Consider the following 22,522-nt stretch of genomic DNA (forward strand, 5'->3'; position numbering starts at 1 on the left):
ATGTATGGAATTTCTACCCATAGTGATTCCAAGGTGTGTTTCGGTTCCTATAGAATGTTCAGTCCATTTGATTCAAGGCCCTTTTTAACATATACACTTCCCCCCTCCCCATTCGCGGTTTTGACACTTGCGATTTCACATATTTGCATAGTATAGCACGTTCCCGCCTCTCTCCAGCCTTCCCCCTGGCATCCTGGCTTTACCTGGTGGTCTAGCGGGCTTTCGGGGCTGGAGCGATCTTCCTACGCTCCTGCCCCGTGTAGATCACCAATAGGAAATGGCTGCCGTGAGCTCCCGTCGTAGTCTCGAGAGACTACGGGAACTCACGGCAGTCATTTCGTATTGGCGATCTGCAAGGGGGAAGGAGCATAGGAAGATCGCTCCTGCCCTGAAAGCCTGCTAGACCACCAAGTAAGGCCAGGATGCCGGAGGGAGGCGGGGTGGGTCAGAGCCGGACGAGAAGATATTCATGATTTTTCGATATTCGCGGTCCGGCTCTGCCCCTATCCCTCACGAATACCGAGGGAGAAGTGTAATGCTAATCCTCCACCAATTCAATCCACCCTGCCACTGCGATATAGTTTGTACCCCAATATGGCAGTGTCCCATTGGTTATCTTCTTTCCACTAGGTCTCATACCAACAATCAATAAAAAATTTTAAAAACCCACACATTTTTCTATATACCGTATATACTCAAATATAAGATGATCTGAATATAAGTTGAGGTACTCTTTTCCCCCCCAAAAAGGAGTAAAAAAGGTTGACTCAAATATAAGGGGGGAGGGGTTAATATTCATGTGCCCTGCCAGAATCTGCACCCAGCTCCCCTCACTTTCTGCCCTGCCAGGTTCTCCACTGTGCCCCCCCTCCCTTCAGGCTCTCTACTGTGCCCCCTCCCTCCCTTCTAGGCTCTCCACTCTGTCACCCTCCCTCCCAGGCTCTCCACTCTGTCCCCCCTCCCTCCTAGGTTCTCCTCTCTGTCCCCCCTCCCTCCCAGGCTCTCCACTGATCCCCTTCCCTCCCTGCCAGGCTCTGCACCCTGTCCCACCTCCCAGCCCTGTTCCCTCTCTCCCGATATCCTGCAAGCCTCCACCAAGCCTACCATATGATCTGGTGGTCCAGTGGTAGGCCAGGGCAGGAGGGATCCCTCTCATCTCCTGTCCCAGCTGACAGACAATTTTTTTACCTCCTTCCCGCCTTCCCCCATGTACCTTTTTGAATCCTTGGTGGTCTAGCGGTTTACCGGGCAGGAGTGAGCTTTCTGCTCTCCTGCCTCATGCTGAGCCCCTCCCTGAATGGCTGCCTCAGGGTCTCAGGGTGTACCGGGCATGAGTGAGCTTTTTGCACTCCTGCCCAGCCCTTAGCCACTCCCTGAATGACTGCCACCAGTTCTTAACGAGTCCCGCGAGATCTGGTGGCAGCCATTCAGCAAGCAGCTCAGTGCTGGGCAGGAGCACAAAAAGCTCACTCCTGCCTGGTACACCTCTGGACTGCAAGAACTTGCAGCATCCATTCAAAGGGGCTCAGTGCACAGAAAACTTGTTCCTGCCCAGTACACTGCTGGACCACCAGGGATTCAAAAAGGTACGCGTTGGGAGGCAGGTAAAAAAAATTGTCAAGAGATGGCTGGAACAGGAGATGGGAGGGATCCCTCCTGACCCAGCCCACCAGGAAAATGGCAGGCCAGCAGAAGGCTGCAACAAGTCTGGAGGAGGTGGGGTGGGCGCTGACCTGAAAATAAGACAAGACACCCATTTTTGGGACCAAAAATTATTGTCTTATATTCAAGTATATACTGTAAAACAAAGCCATTTTCAGATTATCTGAGTGTTTAAGTCTTAATTTTTAATGCCAGATATTTAATTCTTAATTGTCCTTGGAGAAAACAGTTACGTATGTACCTGTAGCAGATGTTCTCCAAGGACAGCAGACCTTACCCCATGAAGCTGAATTCCTTTAGTTAGTAATAGGCTATGGAGGTCCCACAGAGATGGGAATAGGTATGCATGAGCGGTGAGTGTGCCTAGCACTTTCAGAAATATTGTTAAGGCACTGTTTCCCACTCTGAGCTCCACTGGTGATATCACCCATAAATGAGGATTCAAATCCTGTTGTCCTCAGAGAGCATATAAGTAACTTTGCTTTATTCCCTTGACATGCTGCTTAATGTGGGCTCATTTTATTAAAATATCCTCTCTGGATATTATACTAAGTCAAGGAACAAATCCCTCCCTCTTACAAAACTGTGTGCTGAATGCTCTATGTGATGCTTCGATGCTCATAGGAACTCTATGACCTTCAGAGCAGCGCAAAGCTTTCAGTGCACTAGCCAGTGCTAAAAACCTCTTGTGCAGTTTTGTAAAGGAGGGCAGCTATTTGGTATGATTTTTGTTGATAGAACAAAACTTTGCATTTAATCTGTTGTTTTTATTTATCTCTTTGTAGGACACATATGTGTATCTTGCAAATGAACTAAGAAAATTAGCAGAGGTCTACAGTGAGAAACTGTTGGATACACCACACAATCCTATTTCTTTAGGTGTGTTACTACTTCACTTGTTTAGGATTTTTTTAAATTCATAACTCTTAACCAAGTCATTATGGAATGTTTCTAGTATTTCATGTGCTCACGTATGTGCTGCTGTAACGATGTACATTGACATGCTTACTTCATTAGGGCTAGCTTGTAATGATTGTCTCATTCATCCTTTTCAGAATACAAAAATTATGTTTTGTGGGGCTTGGCAAAAAATTTACCAAGAGAACAAAATTCAGCCGCAGAAAATTTTTTTTCCCCTCAGATACCAGATACAGAAGGCCCCTCTAATGAAATGCTAGCACTGTGATTGTTTTCAAAATTCATGGGTTGACTGGGCTAGTCCTGTGTGTTGCAAGATTAATGCAGCTCACTTCTAAGTTTTGAAAATTATTGTTGTGCCATTATTTGAAAGAAAGCAGAGTGCTTTAAGACGCCATGAGAGTAGGACCTTGCGGAGGAGCTGGACAGACAGAGGAGATAGTGACCCAACCGAACCCAGAGGAAATTCTAACGGATCGCGACACGGACCTGAGACCAGAGAGACAACCAAGGAAGGGGAAGTCTGCAATTGTAGTGGGAGACTCAATCCTGAGAGAAGTGGACAGTCACATAGCAGGAGGGAGAGAGGACCGACTAGTGACATGTCTCCCGGGGGCGAGAACGAAGGACGTCATTGACAGAATAGAGAGAATCCTGGACGGAGCTGAAACAGAGGAGACAGCGGTGATAATCCACGTTGGAACCAACGACATCAGCAGGAGGAGCTACAACAGGACTACACTAACTGAGCAGTTCAGGATCCTGGGGAGGAAACTGAAGCTGAGGACAAGGAGGATAGCCTTCTCGGAGATCCTGCCAGTACCGAGGGCAGATGCTAAGAGACAGACCGAGCTGCAAGCAGTAAACCGTTGGCTGAGGAGATGGTGCGAAGAGGAGGGTTTCCACTTTGTACGGAACTGGACAACTTTTTTGGGGAAGAACAAGCTCTACAGGAGGGACGGACTGCACCTGAGCACGGCTGGTACGAGGTTGCTGGCACGCAACGTCCAGAGCAGCATAGATTTAGCTTTAAACTGAGGAGAAGGGGAAAGCCGACAGTCGACCTGACCTCGACTCATCGGACCAAAGTATCAAACAAGGATACTGAACCAGAAATTTGTAAAAGAGGGCTCGGGACTGAGAGGGAACTTTTGGGAAAAGGACACAAGGACGCAATGCAGGGAGCCAATGCACAAACGAACCTAGCAAGCAGAATTAAGAGAGAGCAACAGGAGCCAGAGGGTCATCCAAACATGGGGGAGCAGGCTGAGGACAACATAGACACACCGCAGGATGGGGATGAACACAACAAAGCTCCGGGGCTGGCAACCAATGAGGAGGTTGGCAGGGGCGCCAAACCACAAGGAAAACCAGCGGAGAAGGCAAACAACCAGGACTTAAATTGCCTATACACTAATGCTAGGAGCCTAAGAGCCAAAATGGGAGAACTAGAAGTCATAGCCAGTACAAAGGACCTGGACATAATAGGAGTCACAGAAACGTGGTGGACTGACGACAACAAATGGGATGTGGCCATACCAGGGTACAAACTCTACAGGAGGGACAGGACACACAAGAAGGGTGGAGGAATAGCGCTTTATATAAAGGACTCCATACCTTCAACCAGGATAGAAACAACAGTAAGGGCGGACGACTTGGAATCACTATGGATTAAGCTACCTGGAGGAGCTGGAGCAGACATAAAATTGGGCCTGTACTATCGCCCACCTGGACAAACGGAAGCACTTGACCAGGACCTGGAGGCTGAGCTGAGGCAGATATGCAAAAGCGGAAGCGTGATGGTGATGGGAGACTTCAACTACCCTGGGATAGACTGGAGTATTGGACACTCAAACTGCACAAGGGAGACCAAATTCCTGGAAACCACGAGGGACTGTTTCATGGAACAGCTGGTCACGGAACCAACACGGGGGGATGCAACTCTCGACCTAATCCTCAATGGGCTAGGGGGACCTGCAAAGGAGGTGGCGGTACTAGAACCCCTAGGAAACAGCGATCACAACATGATCCAGTGCAAGCTGGAAATTGGACCATCAAAGGTGAAAAGATCCACAGCGACAGCACTCAACTACAAAAAAGGGAATTATGATGGCATGAGGAAACTGGTGGGAAAGAAACTCAATGGTAGCGAAAGGAAGATGGAGTCTGTAGAAAAAGCCTGGTCCCTACTCAAGGGCACGGTGCAAGAGGCACAGAACCTGTACATCCCCAGATTCAGGAAGGGGTGCAAAAAAAACCGAACAAAAAACCCAGCGTGGATAACAACTGCAGTGAAAAAGGCGATAAGTGACAAGAAAGCATCGTTCAAAAAATGGAAAAAGGACCAAACAAAGGACAACCAAAAGGAACACAAAGAACACCAAAGGGAGTGTCATCGTGTGGTTAAAAAAGCTAAAAGGGAATATGAGGAGAGACTGGCGGGGGAAGCAACAAACTTCAAATCGTTCTTCAGATATGTGAAGGGGAAGCAACCGGCAAGGGAAGAAGTGGGGCCATTGGATGATGGAGACAAAAAAGGAGTGGTAAAAGAGGAAAAAGAGATAGCAGACAGGTTAAATAAGTTCTTCACGTCAGTCTTCACGAGGGAGGATACATCCAATATTCCGGAACCGGAGGACATCGTAAATGGGGATCGGGATGAAAAGCTGGTCCAACTAGAGGTAAGCCAAGAGGATGTCCTCAGGCAGATAGACAGACTAAAGAGCGACAAATCGCCAGGTCCGGACGGCATTCACCCAAGGGTACTCAAGGAACTAAGGAACGTAATAGCAGAGCCACTTCGCCAAATATGTAACCTATCCTTAAAAACTGGAGAGATCCCGGAGGATTAGAAAATTGCAAATGTCACACCCATCTTCAAGAAGGGTTCAAGGGGGGACCCAGGGAACTACAGGCCGGTGAGCTTGACCTCGGTCCCGGGAAAAATGATGGAAGCACTGATTAAGGACAGTATCTGTGAACACATAGAAAACAATGGACAGCTAAAGTCGAGCCAGCACGGCTTCTGCAAGGGTAGGTCATGCCTCACAAACTTATTGTACTTCTTTGAGGGGGTAAACAGACAGGTGGATAAAGGGGAATCCATTGACATCATTTACCTTGACTTTCAAAAAGCCTTTGACAAGGTACCGCACGAAAGACTGCTTAAAAAGCTGTGGAGACACGGGGTGCAAGGGGAGGTCCACCGATGGATCAAAAACTGGCTGGCAGACAGGAAACAGAGGGTTGGAGTGAAGGGCCATTACTCAGACTGGCATGGGGTCACGAGCGGAGTTCCGCAGGGGTCGGTGCTGGGACCGCTCCTGTTCAATATATTTATTAATGACCTGGAGGCGGGAACAAATTGCGAAGTTATTAAATTTGCGGATGACACCAAACTCTACCGCAGGGTTGAAACCATGGAAGACTGCGAAGATCTGCAAAGGGACCTAACGACGCTAGAAGAATGGGCCAAAAAATGGCAAATGAACTTTAATGTAGGGAAATGCAAGGTCATGCATGTAGGGAAAAAGAACCCGATGTTCAGATACAAAATGGGAGGATCACTGCTAGGGGTAAGTAACCTTGAAAGAGACCTGGGAGTGATGGTGGACACGTCCTTAAAGGCGTCGGCACAGTGCGCCACAGCCTCAAGAAAAGCAAACAAAATGTTGGGTATCATTAAGAAGGGTATCACGACCAGGACAAAGGAGGTCATCCTGCCACTGTATCGTGCAATGGTGCGACCGCATCTGGAGTACTGTGTCCAATATTGGTCGCCGTACCTCAAAAAGGACATGGCGGTACTTGAGGGAGTCCAGAGAAGAGCAACTAAACTGATAAGAGGTATGGAAAACCTCTCATATACTGACAAGACTGAAAAAGCTGGGGCTGTTCTCCCTGGAAAAGCGGAGACTTAGAGGAGACATGATAGAAACCTTCAAGATCCTGAAGGGTATAGAAAAAGTAGACAGGGACAGATTTTTCAGATTACGGGGAACCACAAGTACAAGGGGGCACTCGGAAAAATTAAAAGGAGACAGGTTTAAAACAAATGCCAGAAAGTTCTTTTTCACCCAGAGGGTGGTGGACACATGGAACGCGCTTCCGGAGGCTGTGATAGGCCGGAGCACGTTACAAGGCTTCAAAGAAGGTTTGGATAGGTTCCTAGAGGATAAAGGAATTGAAGGGTACAGATAAGAGTAGCGGTAGGTTATAGGGATAGTCTGGGACCATTGCTCAGGCAATGGGCCTGATGGGCCGCCGCGGGAGCGGAACGCTGGGCGAGATGGACCTCTGGTCTGCCTCAGCGGAGGCAACTTCTTATGTTCTTATGCCAACCTCTATGATAATATGATGCTGGGAGGTTACATGTTGCCAGTCAACAGTCAGAAATTAATGTGCAAGTTTCTCTGAAAGCTGAATTTGTGTAGGAATCTTCAATCTTGAAGTGTTTATAATGCCAATTTCCTGGCTTCTGTTTGGAATGAGTTCAAAATTTTTACTTTCCAGATGTGAAAGTAATCCTGAGTGGTGCTTTCTTTGGCAGTGGAAACACAGCTTTCATTTAGGTTTCCAACAGTAAGCAAAAATCTTATAATCATTTTTTTAGCGGACATGTTTCATTGTAGCAGATTGAGATAATGCCATGGAGAGGAAACTTCTTTATTCAAGGTCAAGTAGTTTACACAGTCCTGACACCTGGATGATAGCATCTCGTAGAGCTCATTATGTAAAAACTTGTGTTAACAAGCTCTCAAAGCTTTTGGTTATTGTTCCTTTGATATGCCAATTTTCTTGGGGGGGGGGGTCTAAAGAAAGCAGTTTACTATTTGAAATTATGAAATAGAAAGGAATGCTAGATATTTAAATTGGGAAGCAAAAGAACATAAGAGAAAACAGCTGGTAAGAAGAAAAGAAAATGGAGAAGTTACACATGTGCCTGAGTCTCCCTGGAGACTGATATGGACACACACACAGTAATACAGTTTCTAGTGCAAAAGGCATATAGGTCTTGAAGCAGTGGGTTATTCTCCTCTAATCATGAGTTGTATAGAAGGCATCATCTACATTTTTTTCTCTCAGCTCTGTCTCCTGGGCAATGCTCTAGCTCAGGGGTGCCCAATACGTCGATCGCTCAGGCAACCCCAGTCGATCGCAGAGCCAGGTTCCCTTCCCTTCTGGTTTTTTTTCCCCCTCCTGACTGGCCTGCCTCTTGAATGCAGGCCAATTAAAAGTCAGCTCGTTCAGTCCCCGCCTCCTTCCAGGCCCCCCAGGCTGACACTACTGGTGGAGGAGGAAGAGGAGTCATCAGCGCAGAGCAGGCAGCAGAGGGGCGTAACACGCTCTCGTCCTTCTGGTGGTGGACGTGCTTGAAGGAGCAGGGAAGGGAGTCGGGTTTAGGTAGCAATCAGGAGGGGTGCTGGTCATGGAGCTGCTGGCTAGGGACATGTTGATGTAGTCCGCGCAGGGCAGCTTGCCCTCGTTGCTCTCCACGGAGAGTTTGGGGTTGGCCCCGTTGGTCCACATCTTGCTGTAGCCGTTGGTGCGAGCAGCTGCCGCTGAGCGACATCCAGCTTTCTCCCTGGCCTCCCGGTACTTTAGCAATTCTTGCAGATTGCCATTGGCCTCAGGAACTGTCTTTCCTCTGCCACGGTCCTGACCCTCCTCTGAGTCAGAATCAGGATCGGGGCAGAGGTAAGATAGCTCCTGAGGCCTATGGCAACCTGCAAGGATTGCTAAAATACCAGCGATCCTCTCTGCAGGCTGCTTCCTGCAGGAATTAGGTAAATGGATGTGGGAGGGCAGGGAAGAACACGCAGGCCTCTCGGGGGCAGGCCTTCAGGGGGGAATGTGCAGGCCTTTGGGGGGGTGCAGACCTTCAGGGGGACAAGCAGGCCTTCAAGGGGTGGGGTGCAAGCCTTCGGGGCCCTGGTGTAGAAATACACGGATGGACGGAGGGAGGGAGGGAGGGGGGGTTCAAAGAGACGTGCATATGCCGGACTTTGGGAGAAGAAATAATGGGTCTAAAAACAGGAGTGGGAGAGAGATGGTGGATTTAGGGAGGGAAGGAACAAAGGGAGAGAAGTTGGACACAAGGGATGGTGTGGAGGGGGGAAAGAGATACTGGATAGGAGGGTAGTTGGGAAAAGAAAGGGAGAGATGGTGGACCCTGGGGTGGTGGGGAGGGAGGGAGAGATGCTTGATGAAAGGGTAGTTGAGAAGGGTGGATCTGTGGATGGAGATGAAAATAAGGAAAGATGCCAGACTTCCAGGGGAAGGAAGGGAAATGGAAGGGGAGGACAGAGATAGAAGATGGATGGTTAGCACAGAGAGAGAAAAGAAAGGAGACCATGGCAAGCAAGTTATCAGAAGACAACCAGAGCCTGGGACCAACAAGATTTGAATAATGTCCAGACACAAAGGTAGGAAAAATGATTTTATTTTCAATTTAGTGATCAAAATGTGGCCATTTTGAGAATTTATATCTGCTATCTATATTTTGCACTATCGCCCCCTTTTACTAAACTGCAATAGTGTTTTTTAGTGCAGGGAGCCTATGAGCATCGAGAGCAGCGGAGGGCATTCAGCGCAGCTCCCTGCGCTAAAAACCACTATTGCGGTTTAGTAAAAAGGGAGGGGGTATATTTGTCTATTTTTGTATGGTTGTTACTGAAGTGACATTGCATAAAATCATCTTCCTTGATCTCTTTGAAAAAAACCCCAGAATATAGAAGATGGATGATTAACAATATTAACAATATAGAATATAAATGATTAACATTTTCTCTGCGTACAGTGTGCTTTGGTTTTTTAAAAAAAAATTTATTGTTGGTAGATCATTTTGACTTGGTCATTTTAAAAGTAGCTCGCAAGCCCAAAAAGTGTGGGCACCCCTGCTCTAGCTCCTCAGTTTTTCTTTCTACCTGTGAGTTGGAAGGTGTTTTTTTGATCTGCTCTGATCTTACTTTATTATTTTAGTTGGTGTTTTTTATTTGGATTTAGAGGCTTTTAGGTGTGCTAGAGGTCCCCAGTGTTACTGGGATAGCTCTGCCTGGGAGAAGACACAGACTCTCTTGGCAGACGTCTATAGCTAGGAGGGCAACCCCTTTCAAGGGCCTACCTGGCCAGCCTGCATTAAGAATTTCAATGGCTCAGGGACCATTCCCCTAGTAACAAGACTTGCTCCCAGTTTGTATTGGAGCTTGAGTGCATGCTGTGTGGCTTTTTGTCAGTCCTGAGGGCTCTAGTAGATGTTGACTACATCCCCCCCCCCCAAAGATGAATGAGAAGCTATGGGGGGTCTGGGGTCTCAGGCTCTCTTAGGGTCTGATGGACAGCTTGAAGAAACAAGCATATGAATTATTTTTACAAGCTTGTCTGAAGCAGAAGTCTTCTCCATTCTACAGCTGCAGTGTTTAGCTAAAGCAGGCACAGTACCAAAAGAACAGCAGTAGAACTGTGAGTACAGTCTATGGCTGTCTATGGGGAAAATGGAGGGGGGAGGAAGCTGTCTCAAAATAGCAGTTTTGTAGGTTTTTGGTGCTTGTAGTTGGGTCCCCTACCTCCAAAAACCCTTTGCTGGAGGGGGAACCAAGATGGCGGCGGGTTAGCTGCCAGTGTAAGTGTTCCGTCTTTTCCTGACCATTTTGCCTCAGTGCCATAGAATGCCTGACGGTGCTTGGCATTCTATGCAGCTGTTTAGTAAAAATGCCTCATACTAAAAGGAAGGGCTCTGTCCGGCCAAATCTCTCAACACCCGGACAGACGACGATGGACCGCTTTATGGCAAGCTCCCCATCCACAGTCGGAGTTGAGCTGCCTGCATTTGCTTCGGGGGAAGGAGCCTCGGTGTTTCTGGGCTAGAGACATCTTTGTCTCCTCCATTCACTCTGCCTGTACCGCGTCCGACATCAGGATTCAGCGATGCCATTGCGTCTCCAATTCAGGGAGGGTGCACAAAGAGAGAGCTGAGCTGCTTCCTGCTGCCGATGTTCGGGACAACCAGAGAGCGAGGGATCTGAGCTCTACCGCGGTGGTAATGCTGGACAGCATCTGGAGTGTCCTACAAAGGCTGTAAACAGCAGTAACTAAATCAACTTCAGAATTTGCCACGGTTGTAAGTAAAATAGATGATTTATCAAAGTCAGCAGAATCTATTAAAATGGAAACAACCGAAAGACTTGACCAGAGGGTAAAGAAGTTTCATCTTTACAGTATTTAACTGGGAACTTAGTTAAGGATAAAATTTTCTTTCAATGGAAAATTGAACAGATTGAAAGTTTTAATAGAAAGTTGAACCTTGGATTTCTTAATTTTCCTAAAGCTACTGTTTTAACATCGGGTGACATGCTCAAGAAATATTTGTCTGAAATCTTAACATTTCCATCAGAAGCTATGCTGCCCATAAATCAAGTTTATTATGTTCTGGAAAAAAGGAAATTGGAAAATACACCTGAAGTTGAAAATTTACAAACTGGTGATTTAAATAATCTATCTTTGTTGCTGGAAAAATCCCTAGAAATTCAATCTCGACCAATGCTTCTTGTCTCTTTTGTATTTGAACAAGACCTAAATTCTATTAGGCATATGTTTTTTCATTTTTCTCAAGCTTTATTCCTTGAGCAGAGAATTTGGGTCTTTCCCGATGTGACTAGATCTACTCAAGATTGTAGAAAAGCATTCCTAAATATGAGACAAGAAGTTAAAACATTGGGGGCCACTTTCCTGCTAAGCTACCCATGCAAAGGTTAATTAAATACACTGGGCAAAATATATATTTTTCATCCCAGAACAGCTTAGGGCCTTTTTGGACACTAAGAAGCTGGTCCAGCAGATTCAGGGTTGATGAAAAAATTGGAAGATGTTATAACCTGTTAAATATATTTCTTATTATTTTGTATATTGATTGATCTCATCATATTTTTCCCCTCCAGTGCTATTTATGGTCTGAGGAAGAGATAATAATCTGTTATTATTAATAGGAATGTTGTTAAATTCCTTTCTTTTTGTTTCAATACTTTATTCTCTTTATTTCCAAAACAAGTGGATACTTGTAAATTTGTTGACAAAATGAAAAAATAAATATTAAAAAAAAACCTTTGCTGAATTTTTTGTTTTTATTCAACTTCACTGGGCTGTTTTTTGACACCAAAGTGCTGTTGTGGTGGCCATCTTGGGTTTCCTGATTTTGTTTTAAAAGCCTCTACCTGCCTCAAAACACCTTGAATTTGTTAAAATCTATACAGACAGACTCCTTGGACTATTTTAACTTGGACTAATGTCAGATTTACACTGGATGTTCCATGTTCTATGGGGCATGTGAGGGGGGAGGAGCGGGAGAGCTGAGCTTAGCCCCCTCTGGTCCCTCTAGGGCAGGGGTGTCCAACCTGCGGCCCAATAAGGAATTTTTTGCAGCCCAGCTTCTCCCTCCCTCCCTTCTGTGCCTCCCTCCAGTGGATAGTTTTCTGGCTGGCTCCCTTGCTGCAGTCAGCGTCGGCTCCTCGTGTGCGATCTGCGGCTGTGTCAGAAGCGTTCCCTCTGACGTCAGAGAGAAGGCTTCTGAAGCAGCTGTGAATTGCACACTAGGAGCCGACGACACCCGCAGCAAGGCTGCCGGCCATAAAATAAACACTCGCCGGGAGGAACAGAAGAGAGGGAATGCTTCCAGCACAGCTGCGGATTGTGCCCACAGCTTTCACCAGAAAAACGATTGCAGCAAGGGAGCCGGCCCAAAGGTAAATACCCGCCGGAGGGAGGCACAGAAGGGAGGGAGGGAGGGAGAAGGTCTTGTTGGGACTCAAGAGGGAGGGAGCACAAACTTTGGACAAATGATGAAGGAAGGAGGGAAGGCGCATGAGCCATAGGATTGAAGAATGGAGAGAGTGAGAGAGAGAATAGTAAGGGAGAATTGGGTGTCTGAGAGAGGGAAAAAGATAGTGCACATGAAGAGATGAAGAAAGAGGAGAACTGTTAGGCAGAGAGAGGAGGGAGGGAGAGAGAGAGAATTATTGGACATGGTGAAGGAAGAGGAGTGAGGTAGAGATGCATGGGCGTGAAGAGAAGGGGGAGAATATGCTGGTCCGAGGAAGCCTCCTGGACTGGTTTGTTGTTAAAAAGTACAGAGGGGGAGAGTATTAAAAGAAGTGCCAGATTGGGCGTGGGGGGAGAGCTTATGGGGCGAGAAACAGAGGACAGAGAGAGAGATGGTGGGCAATGGTCTGAAGGGAGAGAAGTTGGACCTGGGATACTTGAAGGGAGAACTGTTGGGAAGAGAAAGGAAGAAATGGTGGACTTGGAGAAGGGAGGCAAGCAGGGGGAGAGATGGGGTCAGTTGGGAAGAGAAAAGGAGAGAAGTTGGATCTGGGGATGGAAGGGAGGGAGAAATGTTAGGCCTGTGGATGGAAAGCAGAGAGATGCAGCATCTCTCTTTTTTCTCTCCGTTTTATTGATCAGCATCAAGGGGGGAGGGAAGAACAAAACCATAAAAGAGAGGGAGCAAAATGTTGGACCATGGGGATAGAGGAGCAGAGATGGACCCATAGGAGGGCAGGAGGGAAGAGAGCTGGGATAAGAAGATGCTAGGAGGTGGAAAGAAAGAGACAGGGAATTATAGCCTGATCAGAGGAGAGAGGGAGGGGGATTCTGAAAGTGGTGAGCCATGTGGATGAGGTCAAAGGAGATGGCAAGATGAGTGAGAGAGCAGTGAGTACAGTGATAGAAATGTGGTAATGGGGAGTAGATAGCAGGAAATAGGAGGCCGGGAAAGGAGTGAGATGGGAAATTGGAGAACTAGGGACTGAGAGAAGATGGAGAATTGAGAGGTAGCTGAACATTTAAAAAGAAAACGGGTGAGAAAGAAGGCAAAATTTGAGTGGACAGAGGCAAAAAAGAAAAGAGAAAGTTAAGAAAGCTGAAAGGGAAAAATCAATACGTTGGAGACAGGTATATGGAGGAAATGGAACAAGAGAGAAAAGGAGAAAAAATGGACAGCAGACACTGGAAAAAGAATTAGTTGAAGATAGACAAAAAGCAGAAAGAAAAACTGGGACTAAGATGATGGAAAAACAAAACATCCAGATAACAAGGTAGAAAAAATAATTTTATTTTTAATTTATTATGTTAGCTTTGGGATATGTGCATCACAATTATTTTTGTATTCAGTGGTCTGAAGTCCACTCTGGTTGATGTGTGTAGGTCATCAAAGGTGAACATTCAGGGCCTTAGATGATGATATTACCAGGGCAACCAAAGGAGTCATGTGTTACATTGGGGAAGAAAAGGAAACTTACCAGGACCCTGCATGAGGAAGAAGGGAAAGCTGAATGTGTCATGATGTGCTAGTCAGTGGAGGGTTGCTAGGTTTGGCCAGGCTGGGATGCTGGGGTCTGGTTGAGAGAGTACTGGAGTTGTGCCCTGCTCCTCAGACCTCTGCCAGGGGTCCTGAACTACCCCCACCCCCCAGTTGGGTCAAAAATGTTTGCTCACCCTATTGTAATGACTAGGCTAAGAGAACTGGCATTGGATATAAACGAGGAAGAACTCCAGTTAGCGCAGGATAGCTCAAGGTGTCATAGCTTAGTGAAAGCTGGTACTGATTCGAGAGCTCAGAGGACGAAACTGCCAAGTTAAGAAAATGTTTTTTTGTTTAGTTTTAAACTTGGAGTGTAAACTTTATCATAGAAAGTTCCTTTCTAGAAATGTGCATCTACTTGACTCAAAACATTTTATGAGTGTAACTCTGAAAAACTCATTTGCCATGGGTGCTTATAATAAATTGCAAGTGCTTCATTGAGCAGTAGAAATTAGACCATCTATGCCTTGACTACATGTGGAACATGATAAACAGATATAAGTAATAGCATTTGTTGTTTACATATAGTATGTGGAAAATTGAGGATTACATCTGAGAAAAATGTTTGGAATTAAACAGTAATTTGATGTCATTTACTTCTTTTTTAGCTATGTCTTTAAAGAATCTAGATGAACAGAGTAGCAAAGCAGTTACTCAGCTGGGATCCATGCTTTTCACAAGACAAGTTTCTGGAGCCAGGTGATTTTTTTTTTTTAAAGGAATCTTTTCAGAAATAGATGTTTTCATTGATTTGTACTAATAAGTCATGTGGCATGTCATATTCGATTTCTTTCATGAAAGAAAACTCCCCCACACAAATATTAGATCAGTCAAAACATAATATGGAAAAATGTTCATATATGAGCTTTGCACTTCATTGAGGGCTACTGTTATAAACCTTGCTTGAGCTCTGAGAATAATAATGATTTCTTTGAGAAGTGTTTGAATTAGACATTTTGGTGTGGATGGCCTCATTGAGGCAGTCTGTTCAAACATGGTCCATGTTAGGGGTCTACCATATATATTCATTTCATTACTTTACAATACTAAACTGACTTTACAATACTAAACACATAAAAAACAGTAAAAGAAAGGAACTCCAATCCATAGATAGTAAAGGGGAAAATCCAAACATAACAAGACAAATATATAACATAAGAACATAAGCCGTGCCTCTGCTGGGTCAGACCTGAGGTCCATCATACCAAGCAGTCCACTCATGCGGCGGCCCATCAGATCCAGGACCTGTATACTAGCCCTCTATACCCTTCTATCCTCTTTTCCTTCAGAAAATTGTCCAATCCCTTCTTGAACTCCAATACCATATCCTGTCCTATCACTCCCTCTGGAAGCGCGTTCCAGGTATCCACCACCCGTTGGGTGAAGAAGAACTTCCTAGCATTGGTTCTAAATCTGTCCCCTTTTAATTTTTCAGAATGCCCTCTCGTTCTTGTATTTGTCAAAAGTTTGAAGAATCTGTCCCTCTCCACTTTCTCTATGCCCTTCGTGATCTTATAAGTCTCTATCATATCCCCTCTAAGTCTCTACTTCTCCAGCAAAAAAAGCCCCAGTCTCTCTAATCTTGATGGATGAGTGCTAAGAATCAGATCTATATTATCCAATTATCAAGCAGAAAATACCTGTTCAAAAAGCCAGATCTTCAAATGAACTTTACATTTTTAATTGAACCTTCAGCCTGTAAATGTAAGGGTAAGTTGTTCTATTTGAATGGTTCTGCAAAAAAGAGTGCACAATTACGTGTTTATTCTAAAAATGCCAAACGTGGGTTAGACAAGACCATTCTATAGACATTTAAAGACTTAAGGAGTCTTGTAAAACAGTATGATATAGTAAGAGTGGATAAATAATCAGGAGAGTCCTGTTTAAAAGCTTTATACGAAAGTAGAATTAATTTATATCAAATTCGACCAGCAACAGGGAGCCAGTGATATTGTTTCAGCAATGGTATTACATGATCTTTGGAAAATGAATAGTTCAGTAAGCTGATAGCTGTAGTTAATTTAATCATGTAGTTTTGAATGGGTATAACTTATGGGGGAAGACAACACTGCCTAGAGGGAGGTTAGTCATCCTGTTCGATTAGGGGGGAAGAAAGGGAGGAAGGGGAGAGAATGCAATGCTGCCGGTTTGTGGAGGGGGCGTAGCGTGCTGATGGTGAGGAAAGTTTGCCAGTTCATGGGGGAACATTAAAGGCGGGAGAACACTGCCAGTAGGGGGGAAGATGGCAGAGGAGGGACACTATTGGGAAGGAGAGTGGTAGGAATGCCTGACACCACAGGAAAAGTAAGGGGAGGAATGGTGGAATATAAACCCTTTCTTTATATTTGAGTTACCATTTTTGTCCTCTTTAGGGGAAAATGTTCTCTCAGTTTATATTCAGATTGGTTTATATTCGAGGAAATATGGCAACACTTCATGGTTTGAATATATTTAAGATTTTGCATTCAGATGAACAGTCCAGATAAATGTTGCTCAGTTTAATATATTTTCTATCTGAAAATTCAGTGCACATTGGATAACTTCACTATACCTGTGGGATGTTTTTCTTTTGTCTTCATTATCAATTTTGCAATTTAAAAACTGTTTTGGATGATTTATAATGGTTCAGTGCAATGAATATAACTTATGAGGTTTTTTTCTGATACTGCAGATGCTGGTTTTTCTTCTCATGAACTTTGAGCACTTGAAAACCTTTTTTTTATATCATGCTTGATTGCTCTAATATTTGTGTGTGGCTTTGTGAGTTTTCCTTCTAGTTTGTTTTATTATCCCAGTTTTCTTTTTGTTGTGGTTTCACTTAACTCACATTCTACTTCTAAACTTATTGTGAAATAGAGAACTCTGCTGTGCTTATTTTAAGCACCTGTTCCTGGCTTTCCGGAGAAATTAATGGCTTTCTCAGCTCGTTTGCTTTAATCTTAAACAGGGCCAAATTCTATAAATGGCATCCCAATTGTAGGTGATCAACTGCTGCCTAACCAGCCAATCAGGATGCACGATTTTGGTTGTTTTTTTAAAATCTCCTGAGGCAGGCCGCCTACATTGGAGGTGCCTCTGGGAGCCTACGGAGGCACGGGCGTTGCTTGGCCTGGAAGTAGCCTAAGGCAGACCTAGGTGGCCGTACGCTCTTCCCTAGGCCTACGGTAGACACATACAATGTAGGCCAGCAAAATGCTGGCCTACATTGTAATCAGACATGTTCGCTGTGCGTTAAGTTTAGTGTCCGCCCGTCCCCCTCATATATTGCTGGCAGGAGGGATGCCCAGTCCCTCCTGCCCGGAACCCCTCACCCTCCCCGTACATTGCCGGCAGGAGGGATACCCTGTCCCTCCTACCGGAAACCCCCCCCCCCCCGCCAGTACATCACTGGCAGGAGGGATACCCAGTCCCTCCTGCCAGAACTCCCCCTCCCCTCCCTCACCGGCAGGAGGGATGCCCAGTTCCTTCTGGAAACCCCCCTCCCCCCGAGCATTAAAAAGCATTAAAACTTAAGTTTTTTTTTAATTCCATAACTGTTTTGTGTAATGCTTTTTTGTATAAGTATTTTTATTGTAATCATCCCAGTGCTATAATGGGTTTCTTTTATGTTATCTGTTTTAGACCTTTTTGGAGAAGGCAGACTAAAAGTGTCCTAGATTAGATTAATAGCATTTATGCAATTCTATGTGTGGACCAAACTTAATATTTTCAGAAAATTTTTAGGTATGTATTTTTGGTTGAATTGTGCTTAACCCTTTATTTGGCATTGTTGCTCAGAAGCAACATGTGTTTCTATGGCTCTTACGGGAGATCAGCATCTCCAAATGCCTGTTACCTTGGCATGGTTGCTTTCGTTCAACATCAAGACGCTTAAAGCAACCATTTCACCATCTGCCAATTAAAGGGTTAAAGTAGAAAATCTGTTTGTGAAATACTTTTAAATTACCTCGATGCTGACCTGTAATACAAATAACAAAATTAATTTCATTGTTTTGATTTCTCTCAGGGTTGTGCCTCTTGGCTTGATGCAAACTGTGAATGACTTCACTTTCAAAGGTTTTATGTCTCATACAAATACTTATTCTTGTGCATACCTTAATGCTGCCTCAGCAATTGGAATGAAAAAGCAAGATGTGGACTTGTTCGTAAAAAGACTTGACAAGTGTCTGAAGACTTTCCAAAAAGAAATCCAAACTGGATCTGGAATTGAAAATTCTAACCAAAATGCAGATCTGGTAGGAGAGTTATCAGGAAGCCTAGGAGATGTTCTACACATCGATCCAGCTAAGAATAACTAATCCACTTGAAATATACAGTTTCTTATTGTTGCTACTGATGTGTGTGATAGAAATTTTAGTATTGATAACACTGTAATATTAAAGTTCCTCTAAGTGGGCAGCAGGGGGTATCCCACAGTTGGTAGTGAACACGGAAAACTTGGATTTCCTCAATTCATTTTTCTTCCACACACTTTCTAAGTTTCAACGTTTCCCAATAATGTATGAAGTGCAGACCTTCCCAGTCCTATTGCTATGCCCTCACAATTAATTTAGTTTCAAGATATCTACAAAGCATGTGCATAAGATAAATGTTGTAGGCTTGAGTTTACAGTGTGGACAAACGTCTCTTATGCATATTCATTGTGGATATCCCAAAAATCTTGATTAGTTGTAGGCTCGCCAGAAAAGGCTTGGAAAGTTTTGTGAAATTCAAGGTAGTTGCTTAACAGATATTTAGCTCAGTTGACTTTGCAGTTCATATTTACATAACAATAAGAATGGTCATAAAATGTAATAGGTTGTTTAGTAAAAATTAATTTTTGCAGTTGACAAGCAGCAACCACTAAGGATTATATAGGGAATATTGATTTGGGAAATATTTGATTCTTAGTTTGTGCAAATAATTGGAAGCAATACTTAGTTATCATGCTTTCTGTATTTCAAGTATACTTTAGTTGCATTTCTTATTTTATATGATTATAAAATCATTTATGGATCAATATTCAGAGCTATGTATCCAGAGAACAGCCATCATTATCCAGATAAATAGCTTAGTTGGGCCTTTCTGGATATTCAGTGACACTATCTGGATAATACTGCTGAATATTTTTAGACTGCCTTAACATTATATGGATAGTGCCTGAGTGGTCTGGGCAAAGCTTGGGTGGAGTTAAGCATTATCAGGTTAGGAACAATATTTATGGCCTCTTTTACAAAGCCATGCAGAAACAGCCCCGAAGCCCTTTAATTCTCTATGGCAGGGGTAGGGAACTCTGGTCCTCGAGGGCTGTAATCCAGTCGGGTTTTCAGGATTTACCCAATGAATATGCATTGAAAGCAGTACATGCAAATAGATCTCATGCATATTCATTGGGGAAATCCTGAAAACCCGACTGGATTACAGCCCTCGAGGACTGGAGTTCCCTACCCCTGCTCTATGGGCTTCGGGGCCGTTAGCGCAGAGCAGCTGCTAGCGTGCTAACCACCTAACTAGTCAGATAAAGTTAGAACAGCCGAAGACAAATCTGGAGAATGGTCTTGAATATCCAGATTTAATTCAGCCCAGCAGTTGGTGTTTAAATGTCACTTTGGTTACTCCGACTGAATATTAAACTTTTGGTAATTATCAGAAGTTTTGCTGCCTAGTTTGCTTAGTAACAGTGTTTAGTGCTTCAGTTTTACAGACCTGACTTTGGTTCTGGACCTGATTCTGAGCTTGTCTCGGTTATCATGTGACCTTAATGCCTTAATGTGGAATTCTAATGTTCCCTACTAAGTTATGAAGAATGCTATGACCGACTGGCCCTATAATGTTTCTGTGCTGACTGGACTATATAAAAGGAATAAGCTGAGACCTCGGAGAGAGCCATTTCTGTCAACCACTAATGATGGCCTCTGGTGCCTTAGCTTTGGAATCCTTGTGACATAAGTGACAGCAGGCAGAGTTGGGATAAGTTCAGCTGAGCTAGAAAAAAAAAAAGTTCTAACTTGTATTATCAAATTAGAAACATGATGGCAGATAAAGGCTGAATGGCCCATCAGTCTGCCCATCCACAGCATCCGCTATCTCCTCCTCTCCCTAAGAGATCCCACATGTTTGTTCCGTGCTATCTTAAATTCAAATACAGTCTTCGTCTCCACCACCTCTACTGGGAGACTATTCCACACATCTACCACCCTTTCTGTAAAGAAGTATTTCCTTAGATTACTCCCAAGTCTATCGTCTCTTAACTTCATCCTATGCCCTCTCCTTCCAGAGTTTTCCTTCCTTTGAAAAAAACTCACCTCCTATATATTAATGTCATAATCCCCTCTCTCCTGTTTTCTTCCAGAATACATAAGAACATATAGCCTTACTGGGTCATACCAATGGTCCATCTAGCCCAGAAGCCTGTCTTCACAGTGGCCAATCCAGGTCACTAGCACCTGCAAAAAAACCCAGATAGTAGCAACATTCCATGCTACTGATCCAGGGCAAACAGTGGCTTTCCCCATGTCTTTCTCAATAAACAGACTATGGACTTTTCCTCCAGGAAATTAGCCAAACCTTTCTTAAAACCAGCTGTGTTAACCACTCTTACCACAACCTGTGACAAAGCATTCCAGAGCTTAATTCTCCGAATGAAAAAATATTTCCTCCTATTGGTTTTGAAAGTATTTCCCTGTAACTTCATTCAGTGTCCCCTAGTCTTTGTAATTTTTTTTTAAATGTTTTATTAATTTTATAAGATTAGTGAACAAAATGTACAAGTATTAAGTAAAACAAAAAACAAATCATATGTAGAAAGCAATAAATACAAATATTAAATAAGACAAGAAGTAGATCATATGTACAAATCATTATGTGCATATAAATCTATATGATTACATAAAATGTAAATAGCAAATGAATATGGGGGGACCATCACATGTATTGTCGGCACATGGTAAGCAGCAATCATATTAAAATGTAGTGAAACTTTCAAGAGGCATCACCAGCTAAATAAGTTAAGGATAGCAATTTTTATCCCAGGACAAGCAGGCAGCATATTCCCACACATGGGTGACGTCACCGACGGAGCCCCGCAGCGGACAGCCTCGAAAGCAAACTTGCTTGAAGATCTCGGTCTTTCGAGCACTGTACCACGCATGCGCGCGTGCCTTCCCACCCGAACTAGGGGGCGCATCTCCTGAGAGGATCCTCAGTTCGTTTAATTCCGCGGAGACAAGAAGACACGTTTTTCTACATCTCTGCAGCATTGCATTCTCTTCACCGCGGCTGTTTCTTTTCTTTCAGTAAAGTTCGGTCGCTGTGCTCTCCTATTTCTTTTTCGTTTTCTTTTTAAAAAAAAAAAATAAATAAATAAAAAGTTTCAATTGTTTATTTTATTTCTTGTCCTTCCGGTGAGCCTTGGGCTTAGGCCCATTTGCTCCTTTCGTTCGACACGGACTTTACTTTTTCCATGTCCCGGCCTCTCACCGGGTTCAAACGTTGTCGTCAGTGTAATCGTGTGATTTTGATCACCGATCCCCACTGCCGCTGTCTACAGTGCCTGGGTCCCACTCATTCCCCAGAAGATTGTCACCGTTGTTTCACTCTTACTCCACGGGCTTTTCGACGCCAGTGTGCTCAATTTTTTCAACTTTTCGGAGACATGGAGCAACCTTCGGATTCTACTTCGACCTCAGCGGCTGCCCCGGTCTCGAACGACTACGGTCTCGAAGGCTTCGACCCAGGCTCCGGCTGGAGCTTCGGTCTCGAAGGCCTCGACCTTGCCTGCTTAGGTTCCCTCGAAGACGGTGTCATCTGCGAAGTCTTCTATGGGGGGTAAGTCTCCGGGTTCTCTTTCAGGTACCGTACCCAAGAAGCCACCAGAGTCCTCTGCACGTCCATCTTCCAAGCGTACCTCCAAGTTAAGGGAATACTCACCTTCGAGGTCGCCATCTTCGGAGCGTACTGCTGCACCTACGAGGTCAGAATCTTCTGTCTCGGTGCTGATGCTGGAGGACATGTTGAAATCTATACTCACCACTCAGATTTCCTCCTTAGTGGCTCAATTGGTCCCGTCCTCGACCTTGCCTCGGACTGATCAGCCTGTCACCCAACCAGAGCTTCCAGTATCTCGAGGCCGATCCAGGACACCGAAGAAAATTTCATCGTCTGATTCTTCTCCAGACTCACCTCCTCCGAAGCACCGGTCGAAGCATTCGAGACCTATTGCTTCCAAGCTTCGGAGGGAGTCTTCGGCATTGGATACCGAGACTTCTCTGCCTCATTCTTCGAAGCAGAAGCACGGATCTCGACACCATCGCGCATCGACTCGAAGTCCTTCTCGACCGAAGACTCCACCGTCGAAGCCACCCCGTCGAGATAGTTCACCACAGACCTCGACTCATTCCGTACCACGTACACCTGGTACTTCTCCATCCAGGAGCCTGAAGAGAAAACATTCTCTTACTCCACCTCACAGTGCAGCTTCTTCTGTGACTCTACGTCTAGACTCAGAACCACTTTCACCATATTCTAGAGAGGCTTCTCCCTCATACTCAGCTCTTCCTAAATCTTGCAGTGTATCTCCTGAGGAAGCGTCTAATTCCAAATCCATTTCTT

General features: G+C 44.6%; 1 protein-coding gene across 1 annotated transcript in view; it reads left to right on the forward strand.

Annotated features, from left to right (window-relative positions):
* The window catches only part of SEPSECS (Sep (O-phosphoserine) tRNA:Sec (selenocysteine) tRNA synthase), a 57,216-nt gene extending 38,454 nt beyond the window's left edge, over window positions 1–18,762 (forward strand). Inside the window, exons 9-11 of the mRNA XM_033948265.1 lie at window positions 2,448–2,541; window positions 14,542–14,632; window positions 17,940–18,762. Of these exons, the coding sequence (XP_033804156.1) occupies window positions 2,448–2,541; window positions 14,542–14,632; window positions 17,940–18,231 (477 nt within the window). The 3' untranslated portion in view covers window positions 18,232–18,762. The remainder of the gene's footprint in view (window positions 1–2,447; window positions 2,542–14,541; window positions 14,633–17,939) is intronic.
* The last annotated feature ends 3,760 nt before the right edge of the window (window positions 18,763–22,522 follow it).

Source organism: Geotrypetes seraphini, chromosome 1 (assembly GCF_902459505.1).
Source record: "Geotrypetes seraphini chromosome 1, aGeoSer1.1, whole genome shotgun sequence".
Lineage (NCBI taxonomy): Eukaryota > Metazoa > Chordata > Amphibia > Gymnophiona > Dermophiidae > Geotrypetes > Geotrypetes seraphini.